This window comes from Cheilinus undulatus, linkage group 5 (assembly GCF_018320785.1).
Source record: "Cheilinus undulatus linkage group 5, ASM1832078v1, whole genome shotgun sequence".
NCBI lineage: Eukaryota > Metazoa > Chordata > Actinopteri > Labriformes > Labridae > Cheilinus > Cheilinus undulatus.
Genome location: NC_054869.1, coordinates 4,220,885 through 4,243,532, shown reverse-complemented (window position 1 = coordinate 4,243,532; position 22,648 = coordinate 4,220,885). Strand labels below are relative to the sequence as shown.

At 39.0% G+C, this 22,648-nt stretch overlaps 1 protein-coding gene across 1 annotated transcript in view; it reads right to left on the bottom strand.

Annotated features, from left to right (window-relative positions):
- The window catches only part of si:dkey-220o5.5 (actin filament-associated protein 1), a 35,318-nt gene extending 19,921 nt beyond the window's left edge, over positions 1-15,397 (bottom strand). Inside the window, exon 1 of the mRNA XM_041788104.1 lies at positions 14,985-15,397. Within this exon, the coding sequence (XP_041644038.1) occupies positions 14,985-15,075 (91 nt within the window). The 5' untranslated portion in view covers positions 15,076-15,397. The remainder of the gene's footprint in view (positions 1-14,984) is intronic.
- Between the last annotated feature and the right edge of the window lie 7,251 nt (positions 15,398-22,648).

The window sequence follows — 22,648 nt, the reverse complement described above, 5'->3', positions numbered from 1 at the left end:
CAGGTCAAAACAGAAGCATGGGAAAATCATTCATTTATGAAAAACAGACCAACCCCCCTAAGATTACATCAACAGACAAATCATCAGCAGTAAAACGTGAGCACAGTCTGCTAAAGAATCCCTGAACCTTGTTTAAAATCTCACAAACTAATACAGGACTTCAGTTTAACCTGGGCTTTAGACTGGAATGTATTTTTAGTTTCTCCATTTATTTGGAATAAGAAGGACCTGGCAAGTTTAGAAGCTCAACTTTGTCTTTGAACAGTTTGTTTTTCACCTTTTTTCTGCAAATCTCTAACCTGACAAGCTTCAATAGGAAACGTTTGAGAAAAGGCGAGGCTTTGAAAAAACTCAGAGTGTGATTGGATGAACGTTCTGTCCGTCACACCTCTACGGGCCAATCAGAGCAACAAAACACGTGACGTAGCCGCTATCAAGCTGCGCATGCGCAGCTACTGAAGAATAACCCGAAACATGGCAACTACAGACATGTCAGTACTCGACTTTTGTCATTTTTGAAAAGAAAACAACTCACTGCTGTTCTTTGTTCTTCTTTTAATGAAGAAACGTCGTCAAGTTCTGATAAAACTGGCGCTTCAGCAGCATCCAAGTTAAGCTCTTCCTCCATAGCTGCACCAGCTCTTGCTGCTACTTGTTTACGTCACGACTGCCCCTCGCTGCTGATTGGTCCTGTCACTTTCTAACGGGGCTCAATGGTTCAGCTGGGAGCTTTGCAAGATGAATTCACCAGTGAGAAACAAGGAAACGGGCGTATCCATCTGCTTTGTAAGGTTAGTCACACATTTCCACTAAAAGTTCCACATTTCTTGGATTTTTTTTTTCTCCTCAAAATCCATATGAATTCCCTAAAAATATCAAAGAAACGCCCAAAAACTTCTTTGAAAATTCTTTAATATATATTTTTAAATATGCAATAAAACATTCTACAAAAACATCTTAACCCCTTAAAGCCTGTTGTATCATATTTGATATGATACATATTTGATGAGATAGAGTTAACTCTTTCTCATCAATAGGATCAATAAATTACTAAAAAAAATCTGAATGCAATCTGAAAAATGATAAAAATGCCCTCAAGTGGATTATCAGTTACCAAAAACACCTAGTGTATCAAATAGGATACAAAAAGTATATATGTTCAATATTATGGAAATTTAGATTTTTTTGGATTTCAGTAGAGAGTGAAATAAACATTTCAGTTCCAAAAAATGAGAATTTTCTGGCTATAATTTGTGTTTTAAGGCTTTAAAGTGTTAAAATATTTTCTAAATGTTCAGTATCATCAAGCTAAACCATCCATAAAAAATCCCAAGAAAATCCATGTCAATTCCTGAAAACTTTGAAGAAAATAACCCCAAATTAAAAAGCAAATTTAAAAACCCATTACCCTTAATTCCCTTAAACAGACAGAAAATTCTCCCCAACGCTCAAAAAAAATCTCTGAAATTTCCAAAAAACCTTTTGAAAATTTCAAATGACATTCCCAGAAAAATTAAATGAAAATTCCAATTTTTTATAAATATATCTAAAAATGTTCAAAGTAGATTCCCCTAATATTACAGATATATTTTCCAAATTCCAATAAAAATGCCAAATAAAAAAAAAATGAACACAAATTTCTCCCAAAATTTCCAGTGAAAATTTCAAAATATCCAAAAATATCTGCAAAATTTCCATGAAAATATGTGGAAATTTCCAAGCAAATTCCTGATTTTTTTTCTATCATTTCTTGAAAATTCCTAAAAATGTGATTGCGGTTTCTCCCAACAGTACGAGTAAATTATTTAAACTTCCCTCAAATCTTTCAGACTATTATCTCAGACCTGAGAAAACCTAAATGTAAAGTCCTCATCTGTACTTGCAGAGTCTTCAGAGGTTGAGGCGACTCTGTAGATCAGAACAGGATGATGGAGAAGAATCACAAAAACTCAAATCTCAGAGCGAGTTTGAGGACTATATATGATGATCCATGAGACTGAAGGTTAAAGGTCAGTAGAGAACATAAAGAAGAAGGTGGATCATGTAATATTGCTTTAAAAGAAAGATGTACTAATGTTCTAACCTTCTGCTGTGCAAATTAAACCAGCTGACTTCATGGTACATGGATGCATGTAAAGAATATCACCATAACCAGTTACTGATATAAACGCTGCTTTAAGTTTTTCCCTTAACACAAAACACACAATAATCCCTCTCAGCTTTCATGATAATCAGCCTCTGCTTTGATTAGAGACTTTGCTCCAGCAGAAAAGAGGGTGATTATAGAAACAGGCACTAGTCTGACTGTACAGGTGAGCAGCTGGACTCCTCAGCTTGTCTTTGACAGAGTTTATCTCCTGATGACTCATGGTTGACCTGACTGTTGACAGAGCAGCAGGGACGTGAGTCATGTTGGATTACACGCTTTCTATCTCTCCCTGTCAAAGACTCTCATTGTCCTCGCTGACGCAGACTCAAGGTGAGCAGCTACAGGCCGGCGTTTCAAAGCTGCTTCACCATATATGAAGAGTAGACACACTAAAACTTAAATATCGGGTCCTATAAACAAAATAAACAAGTAAATAAAAATAAAGTCATCAACACAGGAAACTGAGTTTAGAATATCAACGGATATATTCTGCTTCCAGTCTCGCTAACAACAAATTACTGATAAAATATTGTGTTTTTGAGACTCTTGTGTCTTTTGTGTTCATTTTATTCCAGTATAGGGAAAGGCTACATAAAAACTGTGTAATAAATCTTCAGTTTTGAGGGAGTTACCTTAACTGCTGTGGATTAAAACCTAAATACTACAGTAAACATCAAATTTTTTTCTAAGTCACATTTTCTGAACATAATCATCTTTACAGGGACAGATGGGAGGCTGTGGAGACCTGATGGAGTCTGGATTGTTTTTCATTGTATTGCTAAATTACAAATGATAACGTACTGTAACATATCATCAACATAACAAAGTAACGACACATCACATAATGTCATGAAATGTACAGTGGTGTAACATAAGGTGACATAGTGTAACATGATATATTCAACTTTAGACTATGTAACATAATGTTCTGTGACATTCTGTTAAGTTTTGTAATGATTGTATCAAAACACATCTTATCCTGTTGTACTGAAACATTTTGTAATGTAAGGTAATGTAATGTAGCGTAACATAACATATAGTGACAGTGTGTAACATTCCATATTCTTTCTGAATGCTATGTTAAGTAATGTTATGTAACATGATGTATTGTACCATGATACATCATATCCTGTTGTATTGTTAGATATTTACATAAGGTTACGCAACATAAGGTAAGGTAAGATGACATAAAGTAACTTAATGTTCTGTATCGTACTGAATTGCAACTTAATGCAATGTAACAAATAGTGTAAGGCAACATAATGATATAACATTACATAAAATATCGAAACATAATGTAACGTATGCTATGGTATCTTATTGTATTATATGGTATTATATGTAATGTTTTAGAATGAATGTTTAGTTAAATGTTGACTCGTATCATTTAAGATTAAGAATCTTTACCAGCAGTGAAGGCCAAGGCAGCCCATAAGGGGGATAATGGGGAGAATTTTCTGGGGCCCAGCTGATCTCAGGGCCCATGGAGGTCAGAAAAACCATGGTCCGTATCAAAGTAATCTCTGATAATCATGTTTGATTTTTAACCTGGATAGTAACCACTCTTATCAAAGCAGCAAATACTGTTTATTTACTTATTTATTTATTTATGTCATTGTATATGGCCTTAAAAAAAGATGTAAATCCCTTTTCTAAAAAAACAAACAAAAAAAACCCAAATGGGTATAAAATGGTGGCAAAAGTAGAAAAAAGTGGTTAACAGAGGCAATAAATAGGTAATAGGTAAGTTGCATAAATGAAAAGTGGAGAAAAAGGGTTAATAGTGACAAAACTGGGTCAACAGAAACAAAAATAGCTGGAAAGTGGAAAACGGGGGAAAGTGGTGAAATGGGGTTGCAAATGGCAAAAATTGATTTGAAGTGGCAGAAACAAGCAGAAGAGGGTTACAAAAGGCAAAAATGGGTCTAAAGTGGCAAAATGGTTGAAAAAGGTTATAAAATCATATTTCAAAAATGCTTAAAAGGGTTAAATATGCCAAAAAAAATGGGCAGAAAAACAATGATGAAAAGAGGTTAAAATGCATAAAATTGATAAAAAGAGGGAAAATGGGCAAAAACTGTGCAAAACTGATGAAAGGTGGCAGATAACAGTGGCAAAAGTGGGCTGAAGAAGTGGTTAAAAGTGTTTAAAAGTGGCCCAAACAAACAAATAAATGAACTGTTAGAAAGCACGCTTGCACCAATCCTACACAACCAGGGAGGGCCCTTCTCTGGGTTTGTCAGGGGCTCAGATTCTGTGGGCAGGCCTGGTAACTTACTGCTTACTTTTATTGTCATACAAATAAATGTGTCCTTAATGTCTTTAGACCTCCATTAGAGGTTGAAAATTAATCATTTAATGAAACAAAAGACTAAGTCTAAATTTAAAATTGCTACCAAAATGAGCAGTGCTTTAATGACCGGCTAAATGTCGTAAAGATAATAAAAGCAGCAGAGATATGAATGTTTTTTAAGTACATACAGATCTGAATGTGTCCAGAGAACACAGAGCAGTGTTTTTTATACTGTGAGTGATGGATGATGAATCAAAGGAGAAAGTAGATTTTCATAGCGATGTTCATGTTGAAGACTCTGAGGATTAAAATCTATTAGTGGAATAAAAACAGGAGACAAAGCCAGGTGTGTCGTCCTTGTTCTAGTAGTTAAAAACAGAAAGTGAGCGGTGTTCGGTTCGCCGTCAGCAGGTTGATAAAACATGAAGTCAGTGTAGTTTATGAATGGAGCTTTTGTGCGTCTGTTCAGTGAATGAACACAGACTTTGTGTTCAGGCTGCAGGAGGTTAAAGGGCTGAAATCATTAAAGGCAGTTATGTTAGAGTCCTTTCTTTTCATCTTATTTACCATAAATATAAAAGCCAAATATTTCTCCTTATATGGCCCATACTTCCTGTTTATCTCCATGATTGTATGGCGCCATGTTTGTTTTTGTTGTTAGCCTTATTCTGATTTCAGCCTCTTATTTCTCCTGGTCAGGGTCTTCTCATTCTTCATTCACATACATTTTAAAAAAGAGTCTGTTATTTATGATAGAGTTTGAAACCTGGTTAGGTTAGATTAACTCTGTTCAGGATGAGTGAAAGGAGTTGAACATCAAACTGCTGGTTCCTGTTGAAGTGAAAGTTTCCCATCATAAATCCTGGGACGATTCGACCTTCACATGCTAACTGATGTGACAGAATAAACACTGATAAGCTGCTGGATGCTGCTAATGTTTAACAGAATAAAGAGTGAACATGTGATGTTACATCATCATCAGTACTCCAGGTTTCTGTACAGAAAGAGAGGACCAGGAAATAGTCTGGAGTTCAGCCTCGAGAGCATGACTGAACAGCTCTTTAATCCCCTCAACCTCTAACAGGACTGAGGTTTGTTGATCTTCTTTTGCCTTTTCTAAGCTGAAATTTGACTGAAGTGGTCTGAAGGAGTGAAAATGTAAAAAATGCAGAGAAACAGTTGGTGATTGTGTTAAAGCTCCATTCACACACAGAGCGGCTCCATTCACACTGAGGGCAGAGTGGGAGACTGAGGTTAGAAGTTTCTGATTAACTTGTCTCTGCTGATTTTAAGGATCCTTCTGCTCCGTTTATCAGTCCGCTGATGTTTTAAACACGGAGCTGCACATACCCAACACACCCACAACACACAACAACAACACGCAGAGTCACACACGGAGCAAGTGTCTGTGCAGGGAACAGCTCAGAGATACAGGGACCATCATAACAAACAGACTGCTGCTGCTGCAGAGATAGAGAGAGTTTGTGTTAGTGAACGCAGCTTATCTGAACATCAGCATCGCTTCCTGTCTCTGGCTTTGATGCTGCTGAACACACACACCCATCCAACCCACACAAACAGTGAATGACGTCTGCTTGAATGAAGGACTGATAGTCTTAGGGTGCAAAATAAAAAACACCATCTGTGGATCGATTATTGATGTCTGATCTGCATTTGCCATCTGAATGTGACTCGAATTAGATAAAACCAAGTCCTAACAGCATGCTAGAGTCAGATGTCACACCATGCTCGCCGTCCACACACCATCTGTTAAAAATCTAATTCTCTGCCCAGTAAATTTCAGTTTTCCCTGATTAATAAAAACAACTGTCCCTTTTAATTTAAATGCAGGTAAATGAAAACCTGGCACTTTTTTCTGACAGGAGTTTGATGATTGTGAGCCGAACAGTTTTGCCTCCATGTTGAAAAAAGTCTGAACAACTTTCAGTTAGGAATGTGGACATCATTAATGAACAACTATCCTCTTAGTAAAGAAAGATAACCAGCTCTGTGAGTGAGGAAGGTCAAAGAAAATCCAGGAAATATTCCTGCCAGACACTCCTGAATCCTTGTCATCTCCCTCCTTCCTTGTTCATCTCAGGCTAATGCACTTGCACTTTTCACATGTATTCAACATGTTTTAAATACTAACAGCTCTGTGGACTGAAAATATTTGTATAATTTAATTCTTAGTTATATTTTTTCTTATTTTAATGTTTTTTTATGTTTCACTTTTTTGCACTATGTGGCTCAGGAGTTGCTCTGCTGTGCTGTTGTTTTTAATGACGGTGACAATGAAGGATTCATCATCATCGTCATCATCATCTTCCCTCCTTCATCTTCATGTGAGTAACAGAGAGGCAACAGGACCAAGATGATGGGGGGAAATGCTGTTCTGCATCGCTTGGAGCAGGGACTCACTCCACTCCTGGAAGGAGCAACCAACCTTTTTCTGGCAGAGAAGTATGGCCTCAGATTGGAGGTGCTTATTCTCATACCAGCTGCTTTAAATTCAGCTGCAATCAACCCCAACGCCTGCTGGAGGTCCCCAGCTGAGGAAGCCAAAACAACGACATCATCTACAAAGGTCAAAGATGAAATTCTGAGGTCCTCAAACTGGAAACCCTCCTTCCCTAACTGCGCCTTGAGATCCTGTACATCCTGAACAATATTGGCAACAATGGTCAGCCCTGGTAGAGGCCAGCACGCCTCATATGTGCCCAGAATGCAAACACAACTCTCACTTTGGAGATGTAGAGACCTGACAGCCCAGGAACACCATATTCCTGCTGTACTCAAACATGACGCCTCTTAGGACAAAATATTAAGCCTGTTCCAAGTCCACAAAACACATGTGGACTGGATGAGCAAACTCCCATGCTCCATTAAGGAGCCCTTCTTAAGAGAGCTGGTTCACTGTCCCACGGCCAGGATGGAGTCTGCAGTTTTCCTCCTGAATCTGAGGTTCGACAATCAGCCAGGACCTCCTTTCCAGCACCCAGATGTGGCCTTTAGTGGAGCGTTCTTCTCTATTTTTGTTATTGAACTGATGTGAAAGCAACACAGCCCTGAATGTTTGATTATAAGCACTGCTGTGATTATTTTCTCTCAGTCTGTGGCCTCACATTAACAGCTGAATCATTGCAGTGATTGTTAGAACATCAGGCCCTCTACTGTGATAATACTCTAACTATAATTCCTGAAACTTCTGAGGCTCTCCTGCCAATGAAACTGATCCTGTAATTCAGAGAGTTTCAAAAGTTTAGGAAAAGTTTGAGATGTTTTCTGTGGATCAGCCCTCTCTTTCATCCTCTGGTTGGTAAAAATAGAAAAACAGAGCAGCAGAAAACATTTCTGAGCAGCTGGTTCCTCGGAGTCTAGTTGACCAATCAGCAGGAAGTTCTGCTGAGCTCACCACAACAGCCAAGAACAGTTAGCAGATATAATCACTGGTGCTATCATCATGGTTGAATGTTAGCAGCTCCATGCTGCTCCACTTTAATCTGAGATGAACTTAGATCAACTAAACACACCGGGGAGTCTGCACCACTAAAACCTTTTCACAGTAAAAACACATTGATTCATTTTGTTTAGATTTATGCTCCATAGGCTGCTTCAGACCTGGATTAGAAATGCCACAACTCTGTTTCTCAGTTTCCTTACATTGACCTATATTTACTGCTGTCATTGTCTGATATTGAGATAGAAGGCGAGGCCTTCTCCTGGTTTTAAACTTCCTTCGCATCTATAAGTCATTCACAATGACTGATGGAGCTCAACAGACATTTTTCACTCATTCATTAGTCATCACATTCATATCTCGCCATTCTTCCATTCTTTCTCTCTTTTGCTCTGGTGATCAGCTGATTTTGGGCGTGCACCCTCTTAAGTACTAAGCCAATCAGATTCTGCCACAGCCTCATTTGACCAATCATGATGTCACCTGTCTAGTTTAAATCTGATGTCCTCTCTTTTACAGTCAGCCTCTCGTTTCAGTGTGGATGCTGCCACCCTCCTCCACCCCAGCCACCTCCATTTAGTTCATCAGCATCTAGTCCAGATCCTCACAGGTCTTCAGCTTATCTCATCCTGCACACCTCAATCCAAGCCACCTCATTGGTGTCCAGGTCCAGCTACTCAGAAGTCTAATCCTCATCTGATCCTGCATCAACACGCCACCAGTGTCTAGAGCAGTGGTTCTCAAATAGTGTGGCGAGGCACACTGGTGTGCCCTGAGCCAAGTATTGGTGTGCCACGGGAATAAGTACAACCATAAGTACTACAATAATACAGTAAGTTAAGTTCAGTCAGGACCACTTTGTCAAGAAACACACATGAAGTGTGGTTATAAATAGTTTGTCTTCATTAACAGTTATGGCACTGATAAAGTCGGAGGCAGAATAAAGGAGGAGCTGGGGTGGAGGAGGGCTGTAGAGGAAGCATCAGAGCATAGCCAGGAAAAAGCAGTGTAAATATGGCAGCATGAGTGCGATTTGTCAACAGCAGGCCTAGAATGAATCAGCTAGCCATCAGCTGATGAGGGCTTGTGTGAGATCAGCTGATCTCAGTTATATGGCAGTGCTTGACTCCGTGTCCTGCCTGAACTAACACTGTACACTCAATTCACTGTAACATGTAAGAGGATGTTTGGTATTGACATGGTTTTGGTTAGCCTTGAAATTTTGACTTGATCTTAGGTGTGCCCTGGGCTAAAAAATATTGAAAACCATTGGACTAGACTCTATAGGGGGGATCTTATTCCTGCTGATGCTCCCTTCAAGTTCAAGAAGTCATCATGGTGGGAGGCCTTGTCCACATGGAGACGAAAACAATATATCTCCATAAAAAAACCCAAACATTTTCTGTAAACACTGGGTCGTTTCAGGAAATGTCCATGTAAGCACTGAAAATGCTGTAGTGTATATGCCAACCCTGTAAGTAGCGCTGTAACACTGCTACGGAAATGCACCAAAAAGACAGAAGATTACGGAGCATGCGTATAAAGCATCAACACAACCCTGTAGTCCGCCATTGTTGTTTTGGCTTGACCCACGCATGCGGCTCAAGTGGGCTATACTATGTATGACGGTATCGTTTCAAGAAAGATGCGGTTGGCTTTCCACACGGAGATAAAACGGGAGCATTTACAGATTTGTTCACTCTGGGACCCGGTATCAAAAAGCAGCATTTACGACCTCTCAAAACGCAGTTTCAGTGTGGATGAAACGCCGATACGACAGAAAACTTTTGCGCATTCTCCTGAATACATCTCAGTGTGGACGGGGCCTGAGTCTCTCCTGGTTGAACTGTAATCCCCTAAATGGCTCAGAGAACCATCTTTATAGTCTGAAACACTACAGCTGGCAGCCTGGGGGCTGAACGATGGGACCGAAAGATCAAAAATTCAAGGGTTAGGTCATTACACCTATCAATTGTTTACCTTAGAAGTGAATGACGAGGATACTGTGGGCTGTAAAAAGTAAGTCTATATCTATTTTCTGTTACATTGTCTTTTTTTTTGTACCACAATCGTTTAGATCATATTTAGGAAGAACCTCACTGTGCACTGATTGGTGCATCTCATTTGTTTGACAGATAGCTTGACAGACAGAAGCCTGGCTTTGGTGCTAGCTTAGCTGACAGGAAGTGGAGCTCAGTGGGCGGGCTCTTGTCTGCAGTTAGGTTGATTTATTGATTTCAATATGGAGGCGACCACGGATTGGCTTCAGAAGTTGTTTGAGTCCACCTACTGCAAACAGCTGACGTCAAACAGGCTTCTTTTTACAGTCAGTGGACTTAGGATGCTGCAGTAATAATGAATGCTTGTACACACTAGCGTAGCACTGCTAGCCCATTTATACCAAATTTACATGCAATGACAGAGAAATCTGAAACCTCATAGCACACAGTATTTAGAATAATCTTCTTAAAACACAATGTGGACCACCTAAAAATGACCCAGAGACCATAATACCACAGAGGTCATGTTTCTGTGAGGCCAGGCTGCCAAGTTATCCTGTTATTTTCCAGGTTGTCTGTGATTTTAAACATCTAGAGTCTGTCTTCCATTTTCATATTATCACTTCTCAGTTGAAAAGTATCCATAAAAACAATGGATCCTGAACATTAAAAAAATTCAATGTCACTGCAATTCAGAGAAAAGCTTCAAACTATGACCTCGACTTTTGACCTCTGAGATTTAATCAGTTCATCCTAGAATCAGAGTGGACATGTGGGCAAAGTTTGAAGGACATCTCTCAAAGCATAAGGATGATACATTCTTCGTCCTTGAATCTGGACAAACTTTTCTGTACGGTGTCCCAACTTTTTTGGAATAGGGGTTGTATTTTGAATACTATATGTTAATTTAGAGAGATTTTGCCCGTACACTAAGAGATCTAGTGTGAAAAGTCTCAAAGAGACTTCTCTTAAACTCTAAATTGTCTAAATATAAAGGTTTTGAGTTTCTGTCTGCTTCCTCTCTCAGCTCAGAGCTGTTCATTTCAGACCTCGGTTTTATCTCTTAGTTCGGTTAACTCATGAAGTCATTCACCTAAATCTGGCCGCTCAGTCAGTCGGAGAGTATGTAAGGAGAGAAAAATGCTAAATTGCGGTCGGTGTGAATCCAAACAGCCTATTAAGTGTGTCTCCTGAGGGCAGCATGGGGAGGAAGTGAGGAAGATGATGATGATGAGGGGCGGGAGGAAGGAGGATGGAGGAGGACAGACGGGTGTTTCCGACTGTTTTGCTGCCAAAGTTTACATACCGTCAACGCGATAAAGAAGAACACATGACATCAACACTTACTGTTTTAACTAGATAATATTACTAACACTCACTTTTATAGCACCAGTTTCCTTTTTTGATTCAAAAGAGCAACATTTCAGCAGGAGTTAAATCTTTATAAGGCATGATTATGTTGTAGAGGTAAAAGGATTTATTTCAGCATAATTCCACTCCAATAAATGTAAAGTGTAGAACAAATAGAAAGACAAAACGATAAAATAATACAGCTATGAAGATTTAACACATCATTAAAACTCTTACTACTTTTTTTTTAGATTTGTTAGTTTTCCTATTTGGCTTGTAAATTTTCTTTGAAACTTGGTTTTAATAGGAATGTTGAAATAAAGTTTTGTTTTCAATACGTCCATTATCTACATCAGCGTTACTGAACCCTGCTCAACCAAAGAGCCAAATTGTTGAATAACACATCTGCAAGAGCCACAATCTAAGAAGTGAAAAGTGGCAATTAAGAGTTAAAGGTGGCAAAAATGGTCAAAAGCAGCAAACACTGGGAGAAAACTGGCAAAAATGGGTGGGAGGTGACCAAATAATGAGTTAAGAGTGCCAAAATTTTGCAAAAAATGAGTGAATAGTGATTAATACGGGCCAAAATAAATAAAAAAAGGTGGGAAAATGGGCAAAAAGTGGCATTTAAATTGCAAAAGGCAACTTAAATGTGCAACGGTGGCAAAAAGGAGCCAAAAAATGCAAAAAGCAGGATAAAAGTGTCAAAAAGGGGAGGAAAGTGACAAAATTAAGTGGCAAAAATGGGCTTAAAGCTGCAAACATTGGGAGAAAAGTGGCAAAAAAATGAGTTAATGTTGAGAAAAATGAAGGACAAAATTCAGAAAAAAGGTGGGAAAAATGAGCAAATAGCATCAAATAGTGGCAAAATGGGAAATTATTGGCATTTAATTCCAAAAGGCAGCTTAAATGGGTGAAAAGTGGCAAAATAGGCAAAAAATGGGGAAATATATGCAAAAAGCTGAATAATAGTGCCAAAAATGGGCAGTAGAAATGGAACTAAAGTAACAACTAGAAAAGCACTCAGAGAGCGCAGACCTCCACCATTAGCCCTATCTCCCAGTAGTGAGGAATCATTTAAAGAATTCCTGGTTCCATCCCCATGTGCCCTCCACCACATCATTCGCCAATTATTCCCTCCCTTGTGGGGTGAAAACATGGTGAGGTAAAGCATTAGTGTTGCCACGGGTGGACTGTCATGGTGGAAGCATTGCCTGCCGGTGCCAACAGATGCACTGACAGTCTCACCCATGGTCTCACCGGACAACTGGAAGTCATGGCAGAGGGTGAATATTCCTCTATTCCTCCCAGCATTGTGAGTATTCTCGCTATAATTTGCTGTCATTCTCTCTGTTATGCTCCAACTCGTCTCCTCGACCGGGCATACGTTTTTCAAACTCTATAAACTCCAAAACTTTGAATAGTAACACACCCAAAATGCTGCTGGGATTGAAGTTACTCATGTCCGCCATCTCCTGGTGTAAAGTGGTAACAACGCAGACCTCCGCCATTAGCCCTATCTCCCAATAGTACAGAATCCTTTAAAAAAATTCCTTGATCCAGACGGTGATCCAGATCACTCCGAAAATCGAATCAGTTCTTCCTTATGCCATTTCTGACATTTCCTAAAAATTTCATCAAAATCCGTCCACAACTTTTTGAGTTATGTTGCTAACAAACTAACAAACCCACCTGATCACATAACGTCCTTGGCGATGGTAAAAATAGCGAATAAAGGCAATGGAATTATGCAGACAAAAACAGAGGTTGACAATTAAAGCCAACCGTGTAAGTGTGGGAAACAAACTCATTAATGTTACTTGCAATGGAAAATTTCTGAGGTCAGATTTTCTTTTTGAAGGTTTTCTGGGGGAATAATGTTTCAGATTAGGACATAAAAGAGCCACAAATCATCACAAATGAGCCACACGTTGAGTATCACTGGTCTACATAATAGAATGTTATAAACATCTGTTGAATATTTAAATACTGTAAATAAAAGCCAAATACCCCCCCAAAATACTTTCCACACAAGGGTGAGATAAACAAAATCAAAAATATTTTAAAAACCCAATCCCAAAAAAGTTGGGGCGCTGTATAAAATGTAAATATTTTATTCACAATAGAGCATAAACAACATATCAGATGCTGAAACTGAGACATTTTACCATTTCATGAAAAATTGTAAAATTTTGAATTTGATGGCAGCAACACATCTCAAAAAAGTAGGGACGAGTACAAAAACAGTGGGTTAACTTCCAACAGGTCAGCAATATCATCGATTATAAAAGGGGCATTTTAGAGAGACAGAGTCTCACAGATGTAAAGATGGGCAGAGGACACACTTTGAATGTGCCACCATGTACAGTCCACAATATCATCAAAAGATTCAGAGAATCTGGAGAAACCTCTGTGATATAGGGACGAGGCTGAGGGTCAGTATTTGATAATTGGGATCTTTGGTCCCTCAGGGGACACTGCATCAAAAACAGGCATGATTCTGACTGGAAATCACTGCATGGACTCAGGAACACTTCCACAGATCATCCACAATTACAGTTAAAGCTGGAACACAGAGAGAAGAAGCCGTATGTGAACAGGAGCCAGAATCACCACTGTCTCCTCTGGGCAAAAGCTCATTTAAGATGACTTGAGGCAAAATGGAAAACTGTTCTGTGGCCAGACCACTTTTTGGAAACCACTGACACCATGTCCTGTGGACTACAGAGGAGAGGGAGCATCCAGATTGTTCTCCTGGCTCTGTTCTAAAGCCTGCATTCTGATGGTGTGGGGTTGCTTTAGTGCCTACGGCGTGGGCAGCTCTAACATCTGCAAAGGAGCTATCAATGCTGAGAAGTAGAGAGAGGTTTGAGAGCAACATATCCTCCCATCCAGACAACTGTCTCTGTCAGGGAAGGTCTCGACTATTTCAGCAAGAGGATGCTAAACCACTTACCACAACCATCACAACAGCATGGCTTCACAGGAGAAGAGTCCAGGTCCTGAACTGGCATGTTTACAGTCTAGACCTTTTTCCAATGAAAACATTTGGAGCATCAGAAAAGGAAAAAGTCAGCAGAGAAGACCCAGCTAGAATCCGACATCAGACAAGAATGGGACAACATTCCTCTCCCAAGACGCCAGCAGCTGGTCTTCTCACTTCCCAGATGTTTAGAGGCTGTTGTTAAAGCATAGGGGATGGCCCCTGCTTTTCTGAGAGGTGTTGCTGTCCTCAAATTCAAAATAGGCTAATATTTTCCAAAACTAACTAAAATGATAGAAAAAGGCATAAAGTATTTATTTATTTATTGTTTATAAACCAAACATTTAGCTGGTTAGAAAATCCAAACACAGACCAACACATTTTTTATGTTTGTTTTTTTTTCTGGATGGTTGTTTATCCTTGATTTGTAATAATTTTTTAACAACTTGAGGTTGAATTCTTCATTGCAAAATTCCTCATCCACTGCCAGTTAATGTCCCATATTAGAAATAAAACTTCATAGAGAATAAACAGAAAGTCAGAATTTAAAAGTGTTATTAAGATCACAATGAAAACAAAACGTCAAAACAAAATAAGTCAACATCAAATTGGAAGATGCTAAACACTTATCTTAATACCTATACATACTAATGGTGCTTTTAAGTTAAAGTTTCCTTTCCTGACTGTGTTTGAACTTTTTCTGGACGTACATACAAGGTGATTTAGTCAGAATGAAGAGAGCACACTACCTTTCTGTTTGTCCATGTCTCTGTGTTTCTGTGTCAGTCTCAGCAGGTTCCTCTCTGCTCTCTCATTTCTCTCCTGAAGAGTCCAAAACATCAAACCACAGACAGAAACACAGAAAGAGAAGTTTCCTCCTCTGTGAGCTCGCTCTGTCTGCTCTGTGGGAAAAGTTTGTGCTCTGAACGACGAATCCTGAAGTCCTGCCTCTGAGTGACATCAACACAGGAGGGAGGAGAGAGGACGGAGCTACACCCTCATTATGGGGGATGAGACGGAGCGACACATTCATGGTGATGGAGGAGAGGGGGAGTCAAAACATCCTCACTCAGCACAGGCCGTTTCAATCACTCTAACATATTTACACAGATATACAGAGCCAATAAAAAAGCCTTCAACCCTTGGATGTTTGACCCTTTTATAGATTTTTTAAACCAACCATGGTCAATATAATTTGGTTTTTTGATAAAAAAGAAACAAAACCATAAAAAAAACCTCTTTAATGTCAATGTGAAAACAAATTTCTACAAAGTAATGTCAATTAGATAATAATATGTGATATAAAATAAGTGAGTGCATAAATATTCACCTCCTTTAAAGTGACTGACCTAGTTCAACAGAGGTCCAGACAGCTGGTGCTAATAGTTTCACAGTGAAATGAGGATCACCTGAGTGCAGTGAATGTGTCTCAGTGACTGCAGTATAAAGACACCTGTGTCTGGAAGGTCCAGTCACAGGTTTATCAGTATTCCTGGCTACCATTACACCATGAAGTCAAAAGAACACTCCAAGCAACTCAGAGAAAAGGTTATGGAAAAGCTGACGTGTCTCTGAACATCCCCCACATGTGTAAATCTGCCTAGATCAGGCCGTCCTCACAAACTGAGTGAGCATGCAAGAAGGAGGCTAGTGAGAGAGGCCACCAAGACACCTGTGGCTACTCTGAAGGAGCTCCAAGCTTCAGCAGCTGAGATGGGACTTTTCTGGACTTACTGGACTTTCACCATTCAAAGTTTTATGGGAGAGTGGCAAAGAGAAAGCCACTATTGAAGAAAACTCAGATTCAATCTGGACTAGAGTTCACCAGCAGGCAAGTGAGAGACTCCATGGTCAGGAGAAAGTTCTTTGGTCTGATGCAACCAAAATGGAGCTTTTTGGCCATCAGAGAAGTCGCCAAACACTGAACATTGCCACAGACACACCACCCCAGTGTTAACTTCATCGACTGAAACTATGACTAAAAATGTTCACAACAGCCTTTTTTCCATGACAAAAACTAGACTAAAACTAACAAAAACAGATCCTTGATGACGTAAACTAACAAAAACTAAACTTAGATGACTAAAACTAGACCAAAATGTTATGCAGTTTTCATCAGACACTCAAAATCCGTGATATTTCTCCACTGTGGCTAAATCTGTCAAAAAACAATGCATCTGTAAGCTATTCTGCCTCTCAGCTGTAGAAAGCAGGGACCCCACGTCAGACAGGGTGTATAGAACAAACTAACATGATTTGGTACCAGATTTAGGCAAGAAAATAAATGCTTGGACTAAAAGTAAAGAATACAATGTGAGGACTTTTTATGGACTAAAACTTTCGAATTTTCGTCGACTAAAACTAGACTAAAACTAAAAAGGATAGGAATGACTGAAATGTGACTAAAACTAAAATTCATTACATTTAAAGACTAAAATTAAAAATAGCTGCCAAAATTAACACTGCACCATCCCCATTGTGAAGCACGGTGGTGGCAGCGTCATGCTGTGGGGATGCTTCTTGGTAGCCGGCTCTGGAAGGCCTGTAAAGGCAGAGGGTGGCAAAATTTAGAAAAATCCATGGAGGACAATCTCATTCAGTCTGCAAGAGTACGACGGCTTGGGAGAATACTCAACCCCTTAAAGCCTGTTGTATCATATTTGATACATACTTTTATGATACCTCTATGTAATCAACATGATAATAAATGACTAAAAAAAAATTCTCAATACAATCTGATAAATGATAAAAATGCCCTCAAGTGGATTATCAGTTACCAAAAACACCTAGTTTGTCAAATGAGATAAAAAAATATATATGTTAAATTTTATGGAATTTTGGATTTTTTGTATTTCAGTAGAAAGTGAAATAAACATTTCAGTTCCAAAAAAAAAAATTGAATTTTCTGACTATCATTTGTGTTTTCAGGCTTTTAAAGGGTTAATTCCCAGCAAGTAAATGACCCAAAGCATACAGAGAAAGCTACACAGAGATGTTTAAAGACAGCAAAGTGAATGTTCTGGAGTGGCCGAGTCAAAGCCCAGACCTCAATCCAATAGTGAATTTGTGGATGGACTTGAAAAGGGCTGTTCATGCCTGTTTACAGAGCTTGAGCAGTTTTGCAAAGAATAGTTTCAGAGTCCAGATGTTTGAGCCTGACTGAGACCTCTCCACACAGAGTCAGAGCTGGAACTGCAGCCAAAGGTGACTCCGCTAAAGACTGACTAGGAGGGGGTGAATTTTTATGCACTTATTTTACATTACATATTTTTATTTAATTGACGCTAATTTGTAGAAATCTGTTTTCACTTTGACATTAAAAAGGTTTTTCCTATAATTTCTTTAGCCAAAAAGCCAAATTATATCGCCCATGATTGATTTATAAAATCAATTAAAGGGTAAAACATCCAAGGGTGTGAATACTATTCTATTGCCCTATGTCCTGGTTCTGTTGAGTTATCATTGTATCCTGTTGTAATGTACACCGCGTTCCACATTATTATGCAAACGAAGTTTTTCTCTGATTTTCTAAATATCAATGCAAATGACAGTCATAATATTTTTCAAGTCATCAACAGTTAGAGTATAATTCAAATGTTTTTGAACAAACTTGAACAAAATTTGAACAAAATCAGAGAAAAATATCATTTGCATAATAATGTGGAACGCGGTGTATTGTGCAGTAGGTTGTGTCGTGTAATATCTTAATGTGTCATGCCTGTTCTGTTATATTTTGTTGTAATATATGCCTTATTGTAATGTGAACTATTTTAGTGTTTTATTCAAAAACAGTGAGCCTTGGTCTCCTCAAAGCAAATAGAAATGCTCTTTATTGTAACTCATGGTTAATCATTCACATCACCATTCATTTGTTACATCACCTGCATCCAGATATGAAAACAACAACAACAATAATTATGTTATCATTCGGTGGTTGAGTATGTACAGCAGCAGGGCGGCTTTGGACAGGCGAGTCACCGTCAGCGAGTCTGACATCCTCGGTGTGACGTCAGAGTGCAGAGGAACGTCACAGAAACATCAAATCCACCCCCTCAGGGTCCCATCTCTGTCAGTATGATAATAAACCTGTTAAAAGGTGAATAAAACTATGACATCATCGTAAGAGCATCCTGCACGCTGCAGCTTAAACATCAGACATGCTGACTTTGACGCTCCTCCTCAAAGTCGCCCTGTGTTCAAATAATTCAATAAAAAACACTTTAAAATGTACAAAATAAAGAAAGAAACATGGAACAATCTTTGTGTCATCATGGTGTTCGTCACAGCAGCCCACTTCCTGTTTCTAACTACACACAACCAATCAGAACAAAGCATAAATTCCGTCAGTATCATCAAACAGCGTCAGAGTCATTCCTCAAGAAATCGGAAGAAAAAAAAAAAGGAAATCATCAACGTAAAGTGACCAATGCTCGCTCACTCCTACTGACGAATCTTCACCCACTTTATTTTTTTATTTTTATTTTTAATACCACAGATACAGGAAGCGTGTGGTGGCGAGGCAGACATGGTGGTGTGTGATGCAGGATGTGGCGTTGGTGGCATTTGCAGAGTGAGTTTGGCTGTTTTGACTCTCTGTGATTGGACTTTAAAGGTGATGTGGGGTTTTATTTTTTCTTCTGTAAACCACATTAATGCAAAAACATTATGACTGTAAACACTGAGACTGTGTAAAGGCTTAGGAAAAAGGAGGATTGATCATCATCTCCTTTTAAAACTTTTAAATCATGTTTAAATATTTGTATGCAATCCAGTAATGTGGATGTAAAAGTAGCTGCAGCCATGTAAGGCTAGTGGGGATTTAAATAAACAATAAAGCAAAGGTTGGGCTGCACGGTGGTGCAGGGGTTGGAGGTGTTGCCTCACAGCAAGAAGGTCCCTGGTTCAGTCAGGGCCTATCTATGAGGAGTTTGCATGTTCTCCTGTGCATGTGTGGGTTCCCTCCAGAGACTACGTCATCCTCCCACCACCTTAAACATGCTTGTTAGGTTAATTGGTGACTCTAAATTGTCCATAGGTGTGAGTGTGAGCACGCACAGTTGTCTGTCTCTGTATGTCAGCCATACGATTGACTGGCGACAAGTCCAGGGTGTGCCCCGCCTATCGCCCATTGACAGCTGGGATAGGCTCCAGCCTATCATCATCCATCCTGGCAGCACACCAGAGTCAGTGTTTGGGAAGGGCTGAACCTGATTGGACAATCGTTCTGTCTGTTGCATTCATTACCAGCCAATCAGAGCCCAGAGGAACATTTGAGCTCCACATACAGCCACTATCGTTCACTATCAGTGGAGCCAGTTGGTAAATCAAACTCATGCCAAAACAAGTCAGAAAAAGAGCAAAAACATTTTTCCTGCACAGAAACCTTTCGACGAAGGTCGAAGTGCCGAACTGGCGTACGCTCCCATGACACACCTGACCAGAAATCAGGGGAAAAAAACAAATACTGTTGCATGTTATTGTCCAAAAACGTCCCAAACTTTCAGGCTGTCGTTGCAGCAATGCAAATAAAAAAGAGAATTTCCTGTGTGGCTACTTAAATGAGTGTTAAAAAGAAGTTGTCTCATTTGTTTACAGTCAGTATAGCCATCTGGTTGTATTAAAGTGATTTACCAGAATAAAATCCAACACATTCCACCTTTAAATGCACCACTCATTTTAAAGTCTGACTTTTCTGAAATGCCTCTGTTGTTCTGAATGAATGCTGTTGATGGTCTGCAGTGCAGATCAGACTAACTCATCCATGTTTGATGGTTTAAACTCTATTAATGTGCTAAAATGTTTCTGTTTCCATGAACATATTTATTGGTTCAGTTCCCTTTAAGTCTCTTTGAACTTGGGTGTTATGGTGAAAAATGTCAGTGTAAAATCTCAGGTTTCCTCCCATCATGCCTCTGTCCTCTCTTGGAGTGGGAGCCTTTAGAAAAGTCCAGTAAAGTCCCTCTCCTTCTTCGTCCCTTTGTCGTCTCCTTGGATGGTGAAAATGTGTCGTCTTCTTCTCCTAACATTCATGTGTTGATACATTTCACTTCTTTAAAAGTGAGTTTACATTTTCATTCAGGTTTTTATTAACAAACATGCCACTTTGTCTATGTAGGTTAAAAAATAGCTGCACATCATTTGGTCACGAAGCAACACGAAACGTTGACAACCTGCTCATCGGACAAACCCGCGCTGAGCGGAGGCAGAGACCGGCGTGTTTCTGCTCCCAGCTTTTGGATTGGATTTTTGTTCTTCTACACTGCAAACGTCTCTCACAGGTGTGTTTTTGTGTGTCTGTGTTTGTGCAGTGTTGTCAGGTAAAACAGGGCAGTGGTTTTTGCTGAAGAAGAAAAAAACAAGGAGGAGACGGTTTGATCACAGCCAGTGGGAGCTCTGTTTTCACTGTAAAGTTCAGTTTGCTTCTTTACATGAAGTTTAATAAAGTTTCAGTGTGTACCACTGAGCTGTTGTCTAAGAGTGTGAACATTTGCACATGAGAAAATTCATCAGTTGCAATATTAAATATACTAAGTCCACGATGAAATAAATCCTATATAAGGTTGTGATGGTCTAAGCCATGAAACTTAAGCGCTGAAATTGCCAATGTGCTCAATCTCAAATGTGAACTTACTTGTCGAAAATGAAGCAGAACACAAACCCTGTGATTTTCCAGAACTAAGACTGCCAGTCTCTGTGTAATGTCAGCCATATTGTGTGAACTCTGCTGTGAGATAAATAGCTGCAGGTGATGATACAACTAGTCCAATCTACATGTCAATGCTCTAAAACAGGAGCGTCAAACTCAAGGCGCGGGGGCCAAATCCGGCCTGTGGCACAGTCATACCCGGCCCCCCAGATCATATCACATTTTTTTTTTTAAAGATTTATTTTTGGCCTTTATTTGATAGGACAGTGGATAGAGCTGGAAACAGGGGAGAGAGCAGGGAGAGACACGCAGGAAATAGTGCCACGGGCCGGATTCGAACCCGGGTCGCCTGGCATGTGCCTTAACCACTCGACCACCGGCGCGCCGGATCATATCACATTTTGATTATAAATGGCCCACCAGTATGAGGTCTGCATATTTCCTCCAGTAGAAAAATGTAAACTTAACCTTGATGGTTGAAAATATCCTTTTTAAGTCATAAGAATTAGAAAGCGTAAAGAGTTAAAATAATTTGTTAAAAGTCAGGAATGTGGTAAAAGAAATTTGTGCTCTCATTTCGTATTTTCTAATTTGCGTCTCACAATTATGATTTGTAGTTTTGGTTTTGACTTTTTAATATCATATTTTGACCTTTTCAAATCATGATTTTGACTTTTATCTCATATTTTGACCATTTAGGTTCACGATTTTAATTTTTAAATTCATGAATTTGGGTTTTATCTTCGTTTTGATATTTTTAATTCCTAACTGAATTTTAATCCCAAATATTTACCTTTTTAATTTAAAATCTTAAATTCTTATCTCATCTTTTCGACCTTTATAACTCATTATTTGTAATTTTATCTCATATTTTGACATTAAAAATGATTTATTATTTTATCTTATATTTTGACCTTTGGTTTTGAATATTTTCTCATATTTTCACCTTCTAAACTCTTGATTTAGAATTTTTTCTCATATCTTGACCTTTTCTTTTATAACTTTTAATCCTAAATATTGACTTTATTCGATTTATAAAGATCAATATTTTGAATTTTTCTTTTCTCATCTTTTGACCTAAACTCATGAGTTGGAATTTTATTTAGTACTTTAACTGTTAAAAATCATGATTTTTACTTTTTAATTTTTTTATTACAACATCCTTTATCATCAATGTTATATTTTTCCCCTATAACTGGTTACCAGTGGAGATGAGGTTGACAGTTTATGGGAAATTTTGGCCCAGTTAGGCCCTCAGGTTAGACCCAAATTCAGAATTCAGCCCCTGCTGTGATTAAGTCTGACATCCCTGCTCTAAAATATCAGACGTGTAAGTAATTCCCCTGTCCTCTTTCCCTTTTCCTCTGATGTCTCCTCTCTCCTCTTCTTTGTAATAACTGCTGTAGGATCCACCACTGTTCAATATTTACCAGCTCCAGCTTCCACTTTATACATTCAGCTAAAGTCTCCATGATTCCTGTTCATAAACAAGAAGGGAATGTGGCAACAGCACAGGGAACTGGCATAAAAACCACAATGCTGAGTGGTGTTTGTAGTGCTCACAATAGGCCACCATGGCATAGACTCAATGCAGAAGCATTAACCAGCTTTGGCATCAGCGTTACTCTGTGTCAGCACTTATTTAGCTAATGTTAGCATGCTAACGTTTAATATAAAAGTAAATTTTAGCAGCAGCTTCGGCTAAAAGTAGACATGGCTGGGCAGCACTTCTGGAAAGTGTTGAGTGTTGTAGAATTACAAAGACTG